Here is a 14445-nt window from a genome sequence, read left to right as displayed (position 1 = left end):
AAATTGGTGCTTCCTAACGTCCGCAGCCGTCATAGCATACGCTACGCTGCACGTTCAGAACGACGGCAAAAATAAATGACTCCTGGAAAAAAAAAAAAGTTGCCGTCAGTTGCTGCTGCGCTTCGAGCGTTCACTACACAGTGGAGAAAACGTCTGCCAGGGGCTGAGCTGGCTCGTCAGCGCATGCGGAGTGCGTGCTGTTGCAAACGAAAGCCGGGAAGGGGAGAGATAAAGCTCGGCAGAAGAGTGTGCACACGCTTGCACTTCGCTTTATCGTGTTGTTCTCCAGTCCCGGACACCACGGCTGCATTAGTTTCCTCTCGTTCCTTCACGCACATGGCTAGCAAATGTGACGTGCTGGCGCGCGGCAGTGATCACCGCAGATGAGCGCGCCTTTGGGAAAAGGGCACAGCGCTGGCCTAGGCCAGCCATCACCAAGCTGTGCCCTCTTATTCCTTCTGCACGTGGCTTGAAAACTTCACGCAGCAAACGGCAGAGGATGATGCGATCGCCTTTGGGGAAGGCGCACTGTCCAATGCGTGATGCGGAGTTCTATATATCGAACGACCGGTAAAATTGAGTTCGATGTATGACGCAGCTTTCCTATAATTTTACATGGGATTTTCGAGGGGATGCTCCGTGAGTTCGATATAACCAAAATTTGTAATATCCAGGTTCGATATATCCGGGTTCGACTGTACAAACATTTGAAGAACTACCAAGTTTCATGGAGCTGGGCCCATTGGCTCCCAATTTAGAGGAGTATATCAAGATGGCTTACATAGGTCCCTTGGGGCAGGCCTGGAGAATTGGCAAAACGCGCTGGCACTGTGAAATTCGGTAAGGTCATTCCTGGATAGTCAACCCTAGGCAAGAAAATTCCCTTTTTCCAAATTTTCTTGCTGAACATTTTTAGTACAGCTCCAAAATGAGTGTTATTAATCAGACCTGCATTAACCAAGTTTTAATTTTTTTTCATTAATTCCAGACACAATGCCTTGAGAAATGAAATTGTCTTGCCCTCAGAAATTTATGGAGGTACGGAATAAAATAAACCTCGTGAAAATCAGATAAGTGGTTCCCGAGGTACTATGTCCTAAGCACTCACACTAGCAAAAAAGTGTTTCTGAGAAAATGACCTTTTTTGTTTGTTAAGATGTCTCAATGAAATTTTTAGGGCAGGCTTTAAGCATGTACATTTGATTAACTATTAAGTTTCATGAAGCTGTGCACGCTGGTTCTCAAGTTAAAGGAATATATGGGTCTTATGGGTCCAGGCCTGTAGAATTTGCGGAATGTGTTGGCATTGTGAAATTCATTGTGGTAATTTCTGGATAGGTATCACGGGGCAAGATAAGGGGCTTTTTTTTTAATTTCCTTGTTTTCCAAGTTCCACTGTAACAGATGCTAGGACGCTGCAGGCGTCAATGCAGTCGTCGACGGCGCGCCTTGCCATGAGAACGACCTTCGCTTCCGTGCACTGAACGCGTTTCGCATCTCGAGGCATCATGAGCGACCACGCAATGTTCAGAGGGCATGACGAGAGACTGTAAATATTGCGATTGTAGAAATGGCGGAAGGTGAACAGAATTCTTGAAGCACAAACACCGCCAAAAACGAGAGCAAAGAGCCGGATCAGACAACGCGGGGAGGCAACTAGCGGAGACCAACACGTCAGCAGGCGCAGCAGCCAGTAGCAGTTGCTCGACCCCCCGCGTTCTCGAGGAGCGCACGCTTTGCCCAATTGCAGCCTTGAATTTGAGTGCGGTAAACTCTAAATCTGCCAGGAGGCTCCTAATCGGCAGCAAGCCAAGCCTCGATTGCGCTGCCATCGCCGACATCGAGGGTAACAAAAGAAAGCGCAAGGATTCACAAACAAATCGGGACCGAGATGGCGGCACTCGTTCGGCGAGAAAAGAATGGCGCGCGCACTAAGTTTGGGAATTTTCAGTGCCTGCTGCTTCGAATGCCTTCGTTTCGCACTGTCACGGTCCACACCGCATTTCTTGGCACTGCGCCAAGATGCTGCGCAGTGATAACATTGTGACGTGTCTTTTCTTTGACGTTGGCTCTGGCAAGAGGGGGAAGCAAACTTGGCAGAGTACCAGCACTACTCTGGTTCTACCAGCCTGGTTCTCAGTACGTTGCTTTATCATTCCATGGGCGATTGGGGCGGCGGCGTGTGCCGTCTACTGCCACCTTGCGTAGCAAAACTGGCATCATGATCGCGGCTGACTACGCGCTCTCGTTTACGACCGATAAATGGATTACTCGCAAAAAAAGAAAAAAAAGCTCGTGTAACTCATTGCCGTAGAAGTCATAAGGCTGTTTCACATGGTGCGACGCACACGAAAAATTTCGGTCCAGACGCAGTGTCGTTGCGGCGCCAATCGCAACAGCCCTTTCACATGCTTGCGACGCCAGCGATTTCATTCTGTACGGCACGAGCGGCGGCACCATCATATTTTACCAGCAATAAAGGTAGAACACGCATAACAATAAATGTAGTATTTCATTAATGTTTATTATCAAAATATAAAGCACTTTATGCAAAATAGACATTTTTAACTTTTTCGTTTTGTACGTAACTACGTAGAACAGTCACATCAGGCTGAATTCCATTGGCTGGCAGCCGTCTCGCTCGAAGCGATCGCTGCGACGGGAGTGGCGTGCGACCAACATGTTGGAATGGAAGTCTGTCGCAGCCGCTCTGGGACGGGAGCGGCGTGCCCTTCTGTCACTGTGCAGCTGAAATCGCACACTGCTGCGGCGAGAATCGCATCATGTGAAACGGCCTTATAGCCTTTCATGGGCATTGGCTGGGGCCGCGCCGACAGTGCTTATCCATATTTTCGAATTAATAGGGCTCGAATTAATAAGTATTTTGTTGCGAGCTCCGGAGGTTGCGTGAAAGAGAGAGCAGGCAGCCGCGGCCCCCAACCCCTACCATCTGGCGCCGGTCATGGCACCGTTTAGGCTTTACCCACTTTTTCATGGTTTTACCTGGTTTCATCGTTTGTCCCCGTTTTGGGCATGTGCAGCCTCTAAATATGCCACTCTTTCGCTGAGGGTGTTTTTGGCCTTTTTTTTTTTTTGCCACGTGCTGGTGCGCTAAGCCGGCCAGACGAGGCGACGCTTAGTTCGAATTATCCGTTGCAGAACTGACTTGGGTTCAAATTAACGGTTTTTTTTTTAACACAGATTTTTATGAAGCTTGGCCGGACCAAATAGTGTTGTTCGAATTATCTGAAAATTTGAATGATCACGGTTCGAATTAACAAGCTTCCACTGTATTCACTTCGGACGTCCTTTGAAGTGCCCTGTGTGTGCTCCGAGGCATGAACGTTTTTTTTTTTTTCTGTGCCAACATGATATCATTAAAAAGGCTTTGCCGTAGTGATGTTTTGCTTGGATCCAGCCCCGAGAGCTTTCACGATGCTTTGTCATCCTTGCAGGCATGTGCAACAATTATTAATAACCGAGGAACCATGAGGCAGCCATGCCGGTCTCCAGAACTGGTCAGTAGCTGTTGTTTTTTTCTTTGCTAACTCTCCTATTTACGCACATATATATATATGTTCAACCTCTATTTTAGAGTTTACTCTGCTGCATTTATTTGCGAGTTTCAAATTATTCATGGGTCAACATTTGGCATCAGGTACAACGAATATTTGGCCTGAGCAGCAAAGATGCACCCATACTACATGGCAGGTGATAGATGGCAGCTGGCATGGCCAAGCACTGATTCTTCGATGGTTAGTGTGACTTAACAAGGCCACATGACATCACAAAGTTGGGGGGAGCTGCCAACTCCTATAAGAGTCAACATTCCAGTGCTGCTGCACACAGCGTCAGGCACGCTACGGCTAAGCCATGCAGGCATGTCCATACGGCTTGGTTACAGGGAAGCTTTATACGCCAGGTGGTAGCCTATGCTATCGTACATACCCTTGAAGGCGGAGCTTACGTGCCCTACGAACGAAGATGCATGCATATCACGTGATCTCGGATGTACCAAACATGCAACCTCTGCTGTAAGAGAAGATGCATGCATGCCATGTTATCTCTGAAGCAACGAACGCATAACCTCGGTTATAACAAAGATACATGCATACCAAGTGGCTTCAGATATACCAAACGTGCAACCTCGGTTATAACGAAGGTGCATCGAAGATGGTTGTGCCATCAGTGGTAAAGTACAGTCACGATCAATTTGAAGGTGATCACTTCAGGGCTAGCCTACTGAGACTAAACTGCTCGAATACCGTTTATTTCACGAGAACCGAAAAGCAAATTTGTGGGCTTAAGTAGCCGAATGATTCCTCTGTCTTGCAACGTCATGTTTGCTGTAAATTAAGCAGCCGTGATGGTGAGAAAAATTTATTGGTGCAATTTGCCGGAACGAATGTGATAACCTTCATATTGTGCGAGACTGTACCCTGAACTAATGCTCGATATCCATGTGGTCAGTGTCGAACTACTCCATTTTTTCCTTTCCTAAAAATTGTGCTCTTTATACTCGGTGGTTGACAGTGCTCTAATAACTGCCAGGGCAAGGTGCAAATCCTACTACTATCACAGAAAAAGGAAGGAGCGTGGTGCCAGCAATCTTTCTTGTAATTTAATTATTTATGCGGGCTACATGCAGTGGTGAGGCATTTAAGGTCATGTCGAAGCCTCACTAGATGTGATCACTATGATCCAGAGTTGTGGCTTTAGTTTAGTTTAGTGAATCTGGGTTGGCTGCGGTTGTTGCAGGGCTTGAGGGGATCCACAGGAGAGACTGATAGTGGCGTTGCCTGTGTCCACCATTTTGGTTACATACCTGTAGTAAACCCTCTCCCTGGTGTTGCTTGCAGCTGGCCAAGTACTGCGACGCACTGCTCAAGAAGAGTGCCAAGGGCATTTCCGAGTCAGAAGTGGAGGACAAGCTGACCCAGTCCATCACTGTCTTCAAGTACATCGACGACAAGGACGTCTTCCAGAAGGTCAGCCCTGCCTCACTCTCTCCCTGTGCCATGTCCACAAGCACGAAGCCATGCTGATGGCTGAGTATATTTTATGCAATGGCACTTCACTCTCCAACGGAGGTTCTTGAACATGGATTTGGGGAAATGCTTGGGTTGCCTGGAATGTGGTTTTTGGGTTTCCCCAGTCCCCTATATTTGTGCATGCATGCCTTAACCGCCACCAACATTCCTTTTCCCATTTCATTTTTGGGCTGACTGTTCTGCAGTGCTTATATAGCTGACCACTCCATTATACAGCTGGTCAGAGTTTATTAAATCTAGGCACTTTTTGAAGGGCTATGTAACTGCATACTGCTCTTTTGCATGCATGTCAGGCAAGGATGCAGAAGACATTTGGGCTTCCTTGAGGTCTGTTCTAGTTAGATCCGGAATATGTTAAAGAAGACTGGCAAAGCTTAGAGCACAATGGATAATGAAACACGCAAATGCAGTCATAAATATGTTGTAAGAAAAGAAAAGGCACAGTGACTGCCTCATTCCTAGTGGACAACTGCACCATGCCACGAGTAAAGGGATAAAGGAGGGAGCAGGAAGAGGCAGGTAGAAAAAAGTCATGTTACCGTAGCGCTCCCGATTGACTTTGACCAGCTGGCCTTGGTTCTTAAGCATGCATTGGTGTCACTCCGCATACCAGCCCTCTTGCATTTGGTCTTCATTGAAGCATTGCCGCCATAGCTTGGACTCTAATCTGCTGTCTTGTGCATGCCAGACAAACAGCACGTACACAGACTCATCTGCTGTGGCGGTAAACCAAACGTGATCCAGTTTCTCAGCAGTTCTCAAAATTGAGAACTCTCAAGATAGACAACTTTACCTTCCTCTACTCTGCAGAGGGCGAATCTGCAGCAACATAATGCCAGATCTTTAGAGTTCATGTTGATAAGATGTAGTTGCATATATATACAGGGCAGCAGTTTCCAGTGTTACGGCTAGTTCCCCTTGGTCATTGATCTTTTAGCTCCTGTATATATATGCCTTTGTTAACACCATGTGCTTGGAATCATATTTTTAAACCTCCATGCTGCTACAGTTAGAGCTTGCTAATCTCGCCCCAATTAATTTGGAGATTGGGATTATTTAAACAGCCAGGGCAGTCTTGGCTAATCCTCACGTAAGTTTGTGCCATCGGCCACTTGCTAATTCATGCGCTACATGTCTTGCACCAGTTAATTAGAACTGTTTCCCAAAGAGAGGCTGCATCCATATACGGCTGGCATGGCAAGCGATTGTCAAAATAAACCTACTCTGCTTTCGAGCTGCCCATGCACCTCTGACATGGAGTCTCAGAAGCGTCCAACTGCTTTGTTTGGGTTTCACTTTGCTGAGTTTTGTTTCATCAACTTCCCTCACTTCAATCCATATCGTTCTTCCAATGCATGAAAGGTGTTGTTTGCTCTTTTTGAGGTGAAGTATTTGGCTGCTTATGAGGGGACTCCATTGCCACTACATTGCACCATGAACGATGTCATGGAGGCCTTTTTCATTTTAGAGCTGTTCTGCTTCAATGTGCCTTGCGGTGTTCATGCAGTAAAGCTTTCAGGGAAATATGTAAGCAACTGTTTCTGTTTGGCTGTTCTCACCTCGAAAGCAGGTGACTGTTGCGCAGTTTTACACCAAATAAATTTAGTTCTCCAATGCAGACAGTTTTTGTCAGTTTATTTTCAGGATCATCCAGTAATTCGAACTTCAGGCAATTTGAATAACTTTTCTAGTCCTTTTAAGTATGAACTAACAAACTTTTACTGTATCTACTTTAGGAAGGGGAATGTGTGAGGTGGACGAAATGCAAATGTTTGCTCTGCAAGCGGAGTTGGGAAGGGGGGCATGCTTATAATGTTCAGAATGCTGTCTCAGTTTATCGCTCTTGTCATACAGTCGAAGCATATCAATTAAAACTCAAGTGACCAGAAAAAAGTTTCGAATGGATTATCCAAAGCACGAAGTATCAGAATACCCTGAGCAAACTGACAAGAACCACTGGCAACTGGTAAAATGCAGTGGTCACCTGCTTTGTGGTGAGCACTTCCATCAGTGCTTTGTGGCATGCACATTGTCTAGAGCATCAGAGGTGGACTCTGCAGCATGTAGTTCAGGTTTGCGTAGGGCTCTATTGACGAACACTTACCTTGCCGATTACACTGGGACGCGGCATGCCTTATTACTGGTGTGAGGCCTTAGTGACCTCCCAACACTATATCCTCAAATATAGTTGCGTTTGTGGTGACCGTGGCAGCACTGAGAGTGATCCGTGTTCCTGATTAACAGGGACTGAATTGAGGAGCATTTAGTTGCACGTCTCACAGGCCGCCACCTCCCGCCCTTTGGGTGCCGTGCTGGTCATGGGGTCAATTTCGTTTCACCCATTCCTCCTTGACTTTACCGGTTTCACCTTGTCTCCTCGTTTCAAAGGCAGCACAGCATCATGGCTAAGCCGCGCTCTCACGGGGACATTTTTCTGGCTATACAGTGAAAGCTCGTTAATTCAAACCTCGATAATTCGAACATTCGGATAATTCGAACTACACTACTAGGTCCGGCCAAGCTCCATAGAGATCTGTGTATAAAAAAGCCCGTTAATTCGAACGTGAGTCGGTTTTGCTACGGATAATTCGAACTGCGCATCTGGGCAGCTTGACGCGCATCACGCGGCAGAAAAAAAAAGTAAAGCACCACCTCCATGATAGGAAGGCATAATTAGAGACTGCGCAAGTGCAAAATGCGGACAGAAGATGGAACCAGGTAAAACCATGGAAGAGTGGTAAAACTTAAATGGCGCCATGACCGGCGCGGCGGTCGGCGGCGTTGGAGGGAAAGGACGGTAGCCGCGGCAAGGTCAATGCACGGCTGCGGCAGCGGCTGCCTGCTCTCACTTTTGTGCAACCTTCGTAGCTTGCAACTAAAATACTCTTAATTCCATGGAGCCTTGTTAATTTGGAAATACGGATAAGTACTGTCAGCGCGGTCCCAGCCAACGCCCATGAAAGGCTGTAATCTCGGACGGGCACTATGGGATAAACTTTCTCTTTTTTTTTCTTTTGCGACAACCATCCATCCTTCCACCCATCAGTCGTCAACGAAATCACGTGAGTCAGCCGCGATGATGCTGGCTTTTGAAGGAACGGGAGGGGAGCATCCCCGTTCCCTTCAAAAGCCACTTGCTGCTATCGCGGTAGATGGCGCCTGCCCCAGTAGCTCATAGCATGATAAAGCGAACCTACTGAAAACGAGGCTTGCACAACCGGACAAGCGCTGGCACTTTGCCAAGTTCCCTTCCTTCCCCCCTCCTCCCTGCTGGAGCTAAAGTCAAAAGATAAACACGCCATTATCGCTGCTGCGCAGCATCTTGGCGCACTGCCAAGAAATGTGTTGTGGATGGTGACAGTGCCAAATGGAGGGACGGGCTAACAGCTGATGCCTTCAGATTAGTAGGCACAAATCGGGGCTGGGTGGGTTCATTATGCGAGTGAGTTCATTACGTAACTAAATAGGTACATTTATTGTAATACAAATGGTTCTTGTCAGTTTTTTTGAGGCCAGTTGATAATTCGAACATCGGATAATTCTTTTTCCCCGGTCCTGTGGAGTTCAAATTAACAAGCTTTTACTTTATGCCAAGTGCTACTCAGTGCAGGCACAGCTAGTTAATAATTATTCGTGGTGGAACGAAATTGCGGTTGAAGTAACAGGTTTTTGTATGCATAAAAGCCTATGTATAAGACTCCTCTGGAGGTTGGCTGGACTAAGTAATACGCTTCGAAGTAGAAATTTGTAAGTTTGAAAAGTAGAAGTTTGGAAGAAAAATGAAATTATTGAAGTTCAGATTAACATGTTTACATTGTACAGTAAAACCTCGTTAATTCGAAGTCCTTGGAACCGCAAAAAGCCTTCGAAATAACCAGCGTTTCGAATGATCAAAAACGGGTGAAAAATGGAAAATAATTACGCGGTACCTTGGTGCATCAATACAGTCCCTTTATTTAAATGTTCACTTGAAGTAGTCATTGATGCGCGACTATTTAGCACTGTAGTTCGCAGCACCGTAAGTCATGTCCTCCAGTTGACTAACAATGCACAGCATATCGCTGTTACCACCACTACACTCCACAAAACTGCACACAACGCTTAGTGACTCTGCGACCGCAGCTAAAGCCGGTGCACGGGCGAGTTCAGCATCAGGATCATCGTCGTCAAAATGTCCTCTGTCAGTGATCTCACTTTCGAAGTCTGCATATGACGTTTGCACATCGCATTCTGCATTCATGTAGTTCATGAAATTGCAGCAGCCATCGTCTTCAGTGATGTCATTCATGCGCACACAGAGTGCTTCCCCTTCATTGTCCAACATACTATCGGCATCAGAGAAGTCAATGCAACAGTCACTCTCTTCATTGGGCAAACCAGCATCTTTCTGCTTAGAAAGCCCAGCATGCTTGAAACAATGCTGAATCAGATCGCCCTTTACTTGCTTCCAGGCATACGCAATTAGGCACCTAAAAGATCCACAGAATACTCTTTGCCGTTGTCATAGCAGAGGAGGATTCTTTTCAACAGATGGTAGCGATAAATCTTCCTTGCATGCAGGGTGATTCTTTGGTCCATGGGCTGAGATGTTGCGGTCGCATTCGGTGGCAGAAAGATAAGCTTAATCGCCTCCAAATTCTGGATATCACCGTGGGCTGGGCAGTTGTCCACAATGAAAACAACTTTCCGCCCCGATGCAAACTTGCGGTCGAGGTGGCACACATACTCCTCGAAAAGCGCTGCTGTCATCCGGGCCTTTCGGTTGCTTTTATAGAGCACATCGTCCTTGGAAGGGAGTAGGGCATTTTTGAAGTATCGAGGCTTTGCTGCTTTCCCAGTGATTAGCAGTGGAAGCTTACGATTGCCGGACATATTCGCTCCGAACAGTACAGTTATCCTGTCCTTCGGTTGTTTTTTTTCCACTGACAACCGCATCTTTTGGTGCAAATTTCTTTATTGGAAGCATTTTGTTGAACAATGCAGCTTCATCTAAATTGTAGATATCTTCTGCATACTCTTGAAGCAGTGGAGCCAGTGTATGTGCCTTCCACTGCTCGACAACGTTTGTGTCAACGCTCCCACTTTGGCCACCCACTGTCACAAATGTGAGGTTGTTACGGTCTTTAAATCGGCACAACCAGCTGTTTCTGCAATTAAAGTCCTTGTGGTCCATCTGCAGGGCAAGCTCATTGGCCTTCTCGTGTAGCAGCGTGCTATTAACAGGTAGGTGCGCTGCATTTGCATGCTGTAGCCATTTCAGTAGAGCGCCTTCAACGTCCGGATAGGTTGGAAAATGAATTCTTGTCCACTTCACTGAATGGGTCTTTCCGTAAGCTTCGAGAACCTTCGCTTTGTTTTTCAAGATAGTCGAAAGGGTTGATAGGGGCACGTTGTGTTTTTCTGCCAGCTGCATTTTGGACCTCGTTCATTTTTCTGCCTCTTCAATCAGGCACACTTTTTGGCATAGAGTAAAGGCTTTATATTTGGGCATTTCCTTTTCAGAAACTCCGGGCAAGTGGCCGGAAACGAAGAGCACAGCACATACACGTGGCGAAGACGATTTTCTTCTCAGAAACTTTGCGCACGTGGTCGGAAAGGAAGAGCACAGCACATACACGTCCACTCAGGGCACAGAACAGGTTGAAATGCGGCAAAGACGATTTTCTTCTCAGAAACTCCTTACATGTGGTAGGAAACGAAGAGCACAGCACATACAGGCAAGAACAGGTTGAAATGCGGCGAAGACCAGACCGGACCATGCGATGAACGCTACGCAAAGGGTAGACAAAGGTACAATGGAAACGCGGAAAGACATAGTGGTGCTAGTGGCACCTAGTGGCATCACTTAAAACTGATTCTAGCCTCCGAAACGCGTGCCGCATAGCACAAATCACTGAGGCCACACTCAGAGCCGACGAATTAACCGAGTTGAGGTGTGCTAACTGTTACATTTATCCAGCAAAATTTTCATAGAAAATGTTGGGACCGCTCAAAACCTTCAAATTACGCGAGATTTTGAATAAGCCGAGTTCGAATTAACGAGGTTTTGCTGTATTTGCAAAACAAGTGCTTAAAACAGTGCTCGATATGGTGCAAAATTTTGTGTGTCTGGTAAGGAGAGATTTAAATGCTCCAATTTTACCTTAAAAATCTCATAAACAATGTAGTTTTTCGCATGCTTTCTGCATGTTATTTATCTCAGGTTGCTGTTCTTAAATAACCAGAAGAATTGCCTTCAATTATTTTCACAGCGTTTGGCTCAAGCTTTTTTTCACTCTTTTCCAGTGCTGTAGAAAGAGGAAGCAAACTTCAAATAGCATATTTGTTGTGATAGTAAATTCTTTTTTGATGCCTTTGTACGTGAAAGTATTATGCTAGAATTGAATGCATATGCAGTGGACAGTTTTTCAACTCACTTGACTAATAGGAGTTTTGTTCAGGCTCTGCTGTCCATGCTTTGATCTTTAACCACTTATGCATAGTAGACGTAAACAGCAGCACAACCAATTGCAGTTAGCCTTTGTGGTTGAATGCAGAAACTGTGCTATTGTGCCTGTTGCTGTTCCTTTTTTTGTTTTTTGACTGAGTGTTGGGGATGAGAAGAGAACCCACATAGATGTCACGCCTAATATGGCTGCCTGCCGTTTGTCTTCCTTTCAGTTCTACGCAAAGATGCTTGCCAAGCGGCTAATACACAGCCAGTCCATGTCAATGGATGTCGAGGAGGCCATGATCAATAAGCTCAAGGTGGGTGACTTGCATTCGTCAGAGTGCCTGACCCCTCAAGCAACACAAACATCAGAAGTTATCAAGTTCCAGTGTTTTCTCGTTAGTAGTCGTAGATTCATATCTGCCAACTCTCCCGAATTGTCCAGGAGTCTCCTGAATTTTGATTACATCTCCCGATTGTACGGACATGACCTCAAATCTCCTGAAACAGCGCTTCTTTTTTTATTCTTTTTTTTTTTTTTTTTTTGCACGCTATAGCTAAGAGCTATAATCCTATAACGTCCTATTATATGACCATGCCGGAAAGCAGCACGGGAGCAGTTAGTCGCCAACATGCACCTTGAATCGAGGTAGCGGCCGCCGGCACCACCACGAACGCAAGAAACGGACGTGCGCTGCCATATTTGACTTTCCGGAGTGGCTCGTCATTTAGCAATCCAGACGTTATATGATCGTGGGTCGTGAGTATGCTAGCCGTGCTAGGCGTCAGTTGGCTTTCTAAGGTCGTCGAGTGAAGTAAGTGAAGTGTAAAACGCTTGCTACTCTGTGTTTCCTCGAGTTGGAACAATCGATGGCGCTTTCGAAAACCAAGAAGTACTTGCAAGTATTTCGGAAATCGTACACGACTGAGTTTCCATGCTTTGACAGTTCACGAAAAGGTGACAAATATGGATTCTGTACCATGTGCGCCTGTGATGTGAGCGTTACGCACGGCGGCAAGAACAACATTAAGGTACACATTGCTTCACGAAAGCATAAGAAGTATGTTCGTGCTGCAGAAGGGCAGGGTACCATCGGCACTTTTTTCCAAAACAACAGCGAAGACAGTGTGATACGAGCAGAGTGCCTCATCACAGGATTTCTTGTTGAACACAACCTGCCGCTAAGCGTGAGTGATGAAGCGGGACCTTTATTTCGGAAAATGTTCTCGAAATGTGATGACGCGAAGCGCTACGGATGCGGACGTACCAAAGCAACTGCCATCGTCGGGGAAATGGCTGCAGATGCCGAAAGTTCAATTCTGGAGTCTGAGACACTGTGCTTTCGCAATCGCTGGGGATGGAAGCAATGATAGCGCGTCGCAAATGTATCCCATCATGGCAAATTCCTCCCTCGAGGATTCGCGGCATGTCGAAAGCCGATTGCTTTGTTTGCTAGAACTCCATGAAAAGGCGCTTTCGAAAACCAAGAAGTACTTGCAAGTATTTCGGAAATCGTACACGACTGAGTTTCCATGCTTTGACAGTTCACGAAAAGGTGACAAATATGGATTCTGTACCATGTGCGCCTGTGATGTGAGCGTTACGCACGGCGGCAAGAACAACATTAAGGTACACATTGCTTCACGAAAGCATAAGAAGTATGTTCGTGCTGCAGAAGGGCAGGGTACCATCGGCACTTTTTTCCAAAACAACAGCGAAGACAGTGTGATACGAGCAGAGTGCCTCATCACAGGATTTCTTGTTGAACACAAGCTGCCGCTAAGCGTGAGTGATGAAGCGGGACCTTTATTTCGGAAAATGTTCTCGAAATGTGATGACGTGAAGCGCTACGGATGCGGACGTACCAAAGCAACTGCCATCGTCGGGGAAATGGCTGCAGATGCCGAAAGTTCAATTCTGGAGTCTGAGACACTGTGCTTTCGCAATCGCTGGGGATGGAAGCAATGATAGCGCGTCGCAAATGTATCCCATCATGGCAAATTCCTCCCTCGAGGATTCGCAGCATGTCGAAAGCCGATTGCTTTGTTTGCAAGAACTCCATGAAGAGGCCACTAGACGGAAAAATGGAAACCTTGTTCTATACGCACTCAAGTCGCGCGATATAGCCATGACAAGTTCTTGAAGCTTGCGAAGTCTGCGACTGCCAGGTCACTTCACAAGTAAGGTTGCCCCCCCCCCCCCTTCCACTGCTAGCACCAGGAGTCCAGGGGTTCTCATGAGCTATACAGAGATAAGTTCAAAATATACTAGTGGGCTGCCACTCTCACCTCTGTCTGATGTTTCAGCCTCAGTACTTTTCAAATTGGTAAACTAAAAAAAAAATGAACTCAATCCCCGTTGCCGCCACGGCGGGCTCCCAAATTTTTATGCTGCTAGGTTGGCAGGTATGTTGATCAACTGCAGCTGTATCGGCACTGAAATTGCCCTCTGTCTTTGTCAGCAGGATTGGAGGTACTGAAACATTAATGGAAAGGGGGAGGAGGAGATATCGGAGTTCGCCATCTCTGAGTATCCTTGTGGAGGGGCCTCATCGTTCGCTTTACTTCCTAACAATAAAAAAGCAGTGTTTATTTATGTAAACTCGGCTTGCATCCTCCTGTTTACGGCATCCTTACTGACACAACCTTTAGCTTCTTGTGTCACAGGATGCATAAAGAGACAAAACGCTGGAATTTCGGCATCAAATTTTTATTTTTGTGCGATGGATATATTGCTGTCTAAAGGGTTTGATTCTGTATTGGTTTTGGCAGAAACGCTGCAGAAACTTTTTACTGCGAATTTCTCGGTCAGTGCATGCGCCCGTTCTGATGCTGGAAACCGTGAGCAGCAACCGCGATACTATTTCACAGTATATATACTACGGAAAAATTTAGTATAAATATGGTGCAGGATTTCATATACCACTCTTTTTGTACAGGAAAGACCTGCATGAAGGCTAGTAG

The 14445-nt window shown here is 46.2% G+C and overlaps 1 protein-coding gene across 1 annotated transcript in view; it reads left to right on the top strand.

Moving 5' to 3' along the window:
- Nucleotides 1–14445, top strand: part of Cul2 (cullin 2) — a 99277-nt gene that overhangs the window by 46608 nt on the left and 38224 nt on the right. The window contains exons 9-11 of the mRNA XM_084595568.1: nucleotides 3456–3518; nucleotides 4860–4988; nucleotides 11712–11798. Coding sequence (XP_084451694.1) covers nucleotides 3456–3518; nucleotides 4860–4988; nucleotides 11712–11798 — 279 coding nt within the window. The remainder of the gene's footprint in view (nucleotides 1–3455; nucleotides 3519–4859; nucleotides 4989–11711; nucleotides 11799–14445) is intronic.

Source organism: Amblyomma maculatum, chromosome 2, assembly GCF_055883805.1.
Source record: "Amblyomma maculatum isolate TAMU_Amacu chromosome 2, ASM5588380v1, whole genome shotgun sequence".
In the NCBI taxonomy this organism is placed as follows: domain Eukaryota; kingdom Metazoa; phylum Arthropoda; class Arachnida; order Ixodida; family Ixodidae; genus Amblyomma; species Amblyomma maculatum.
This window is presented reverse-complemented; position numbering and strand designations above follow the sequence as displayed.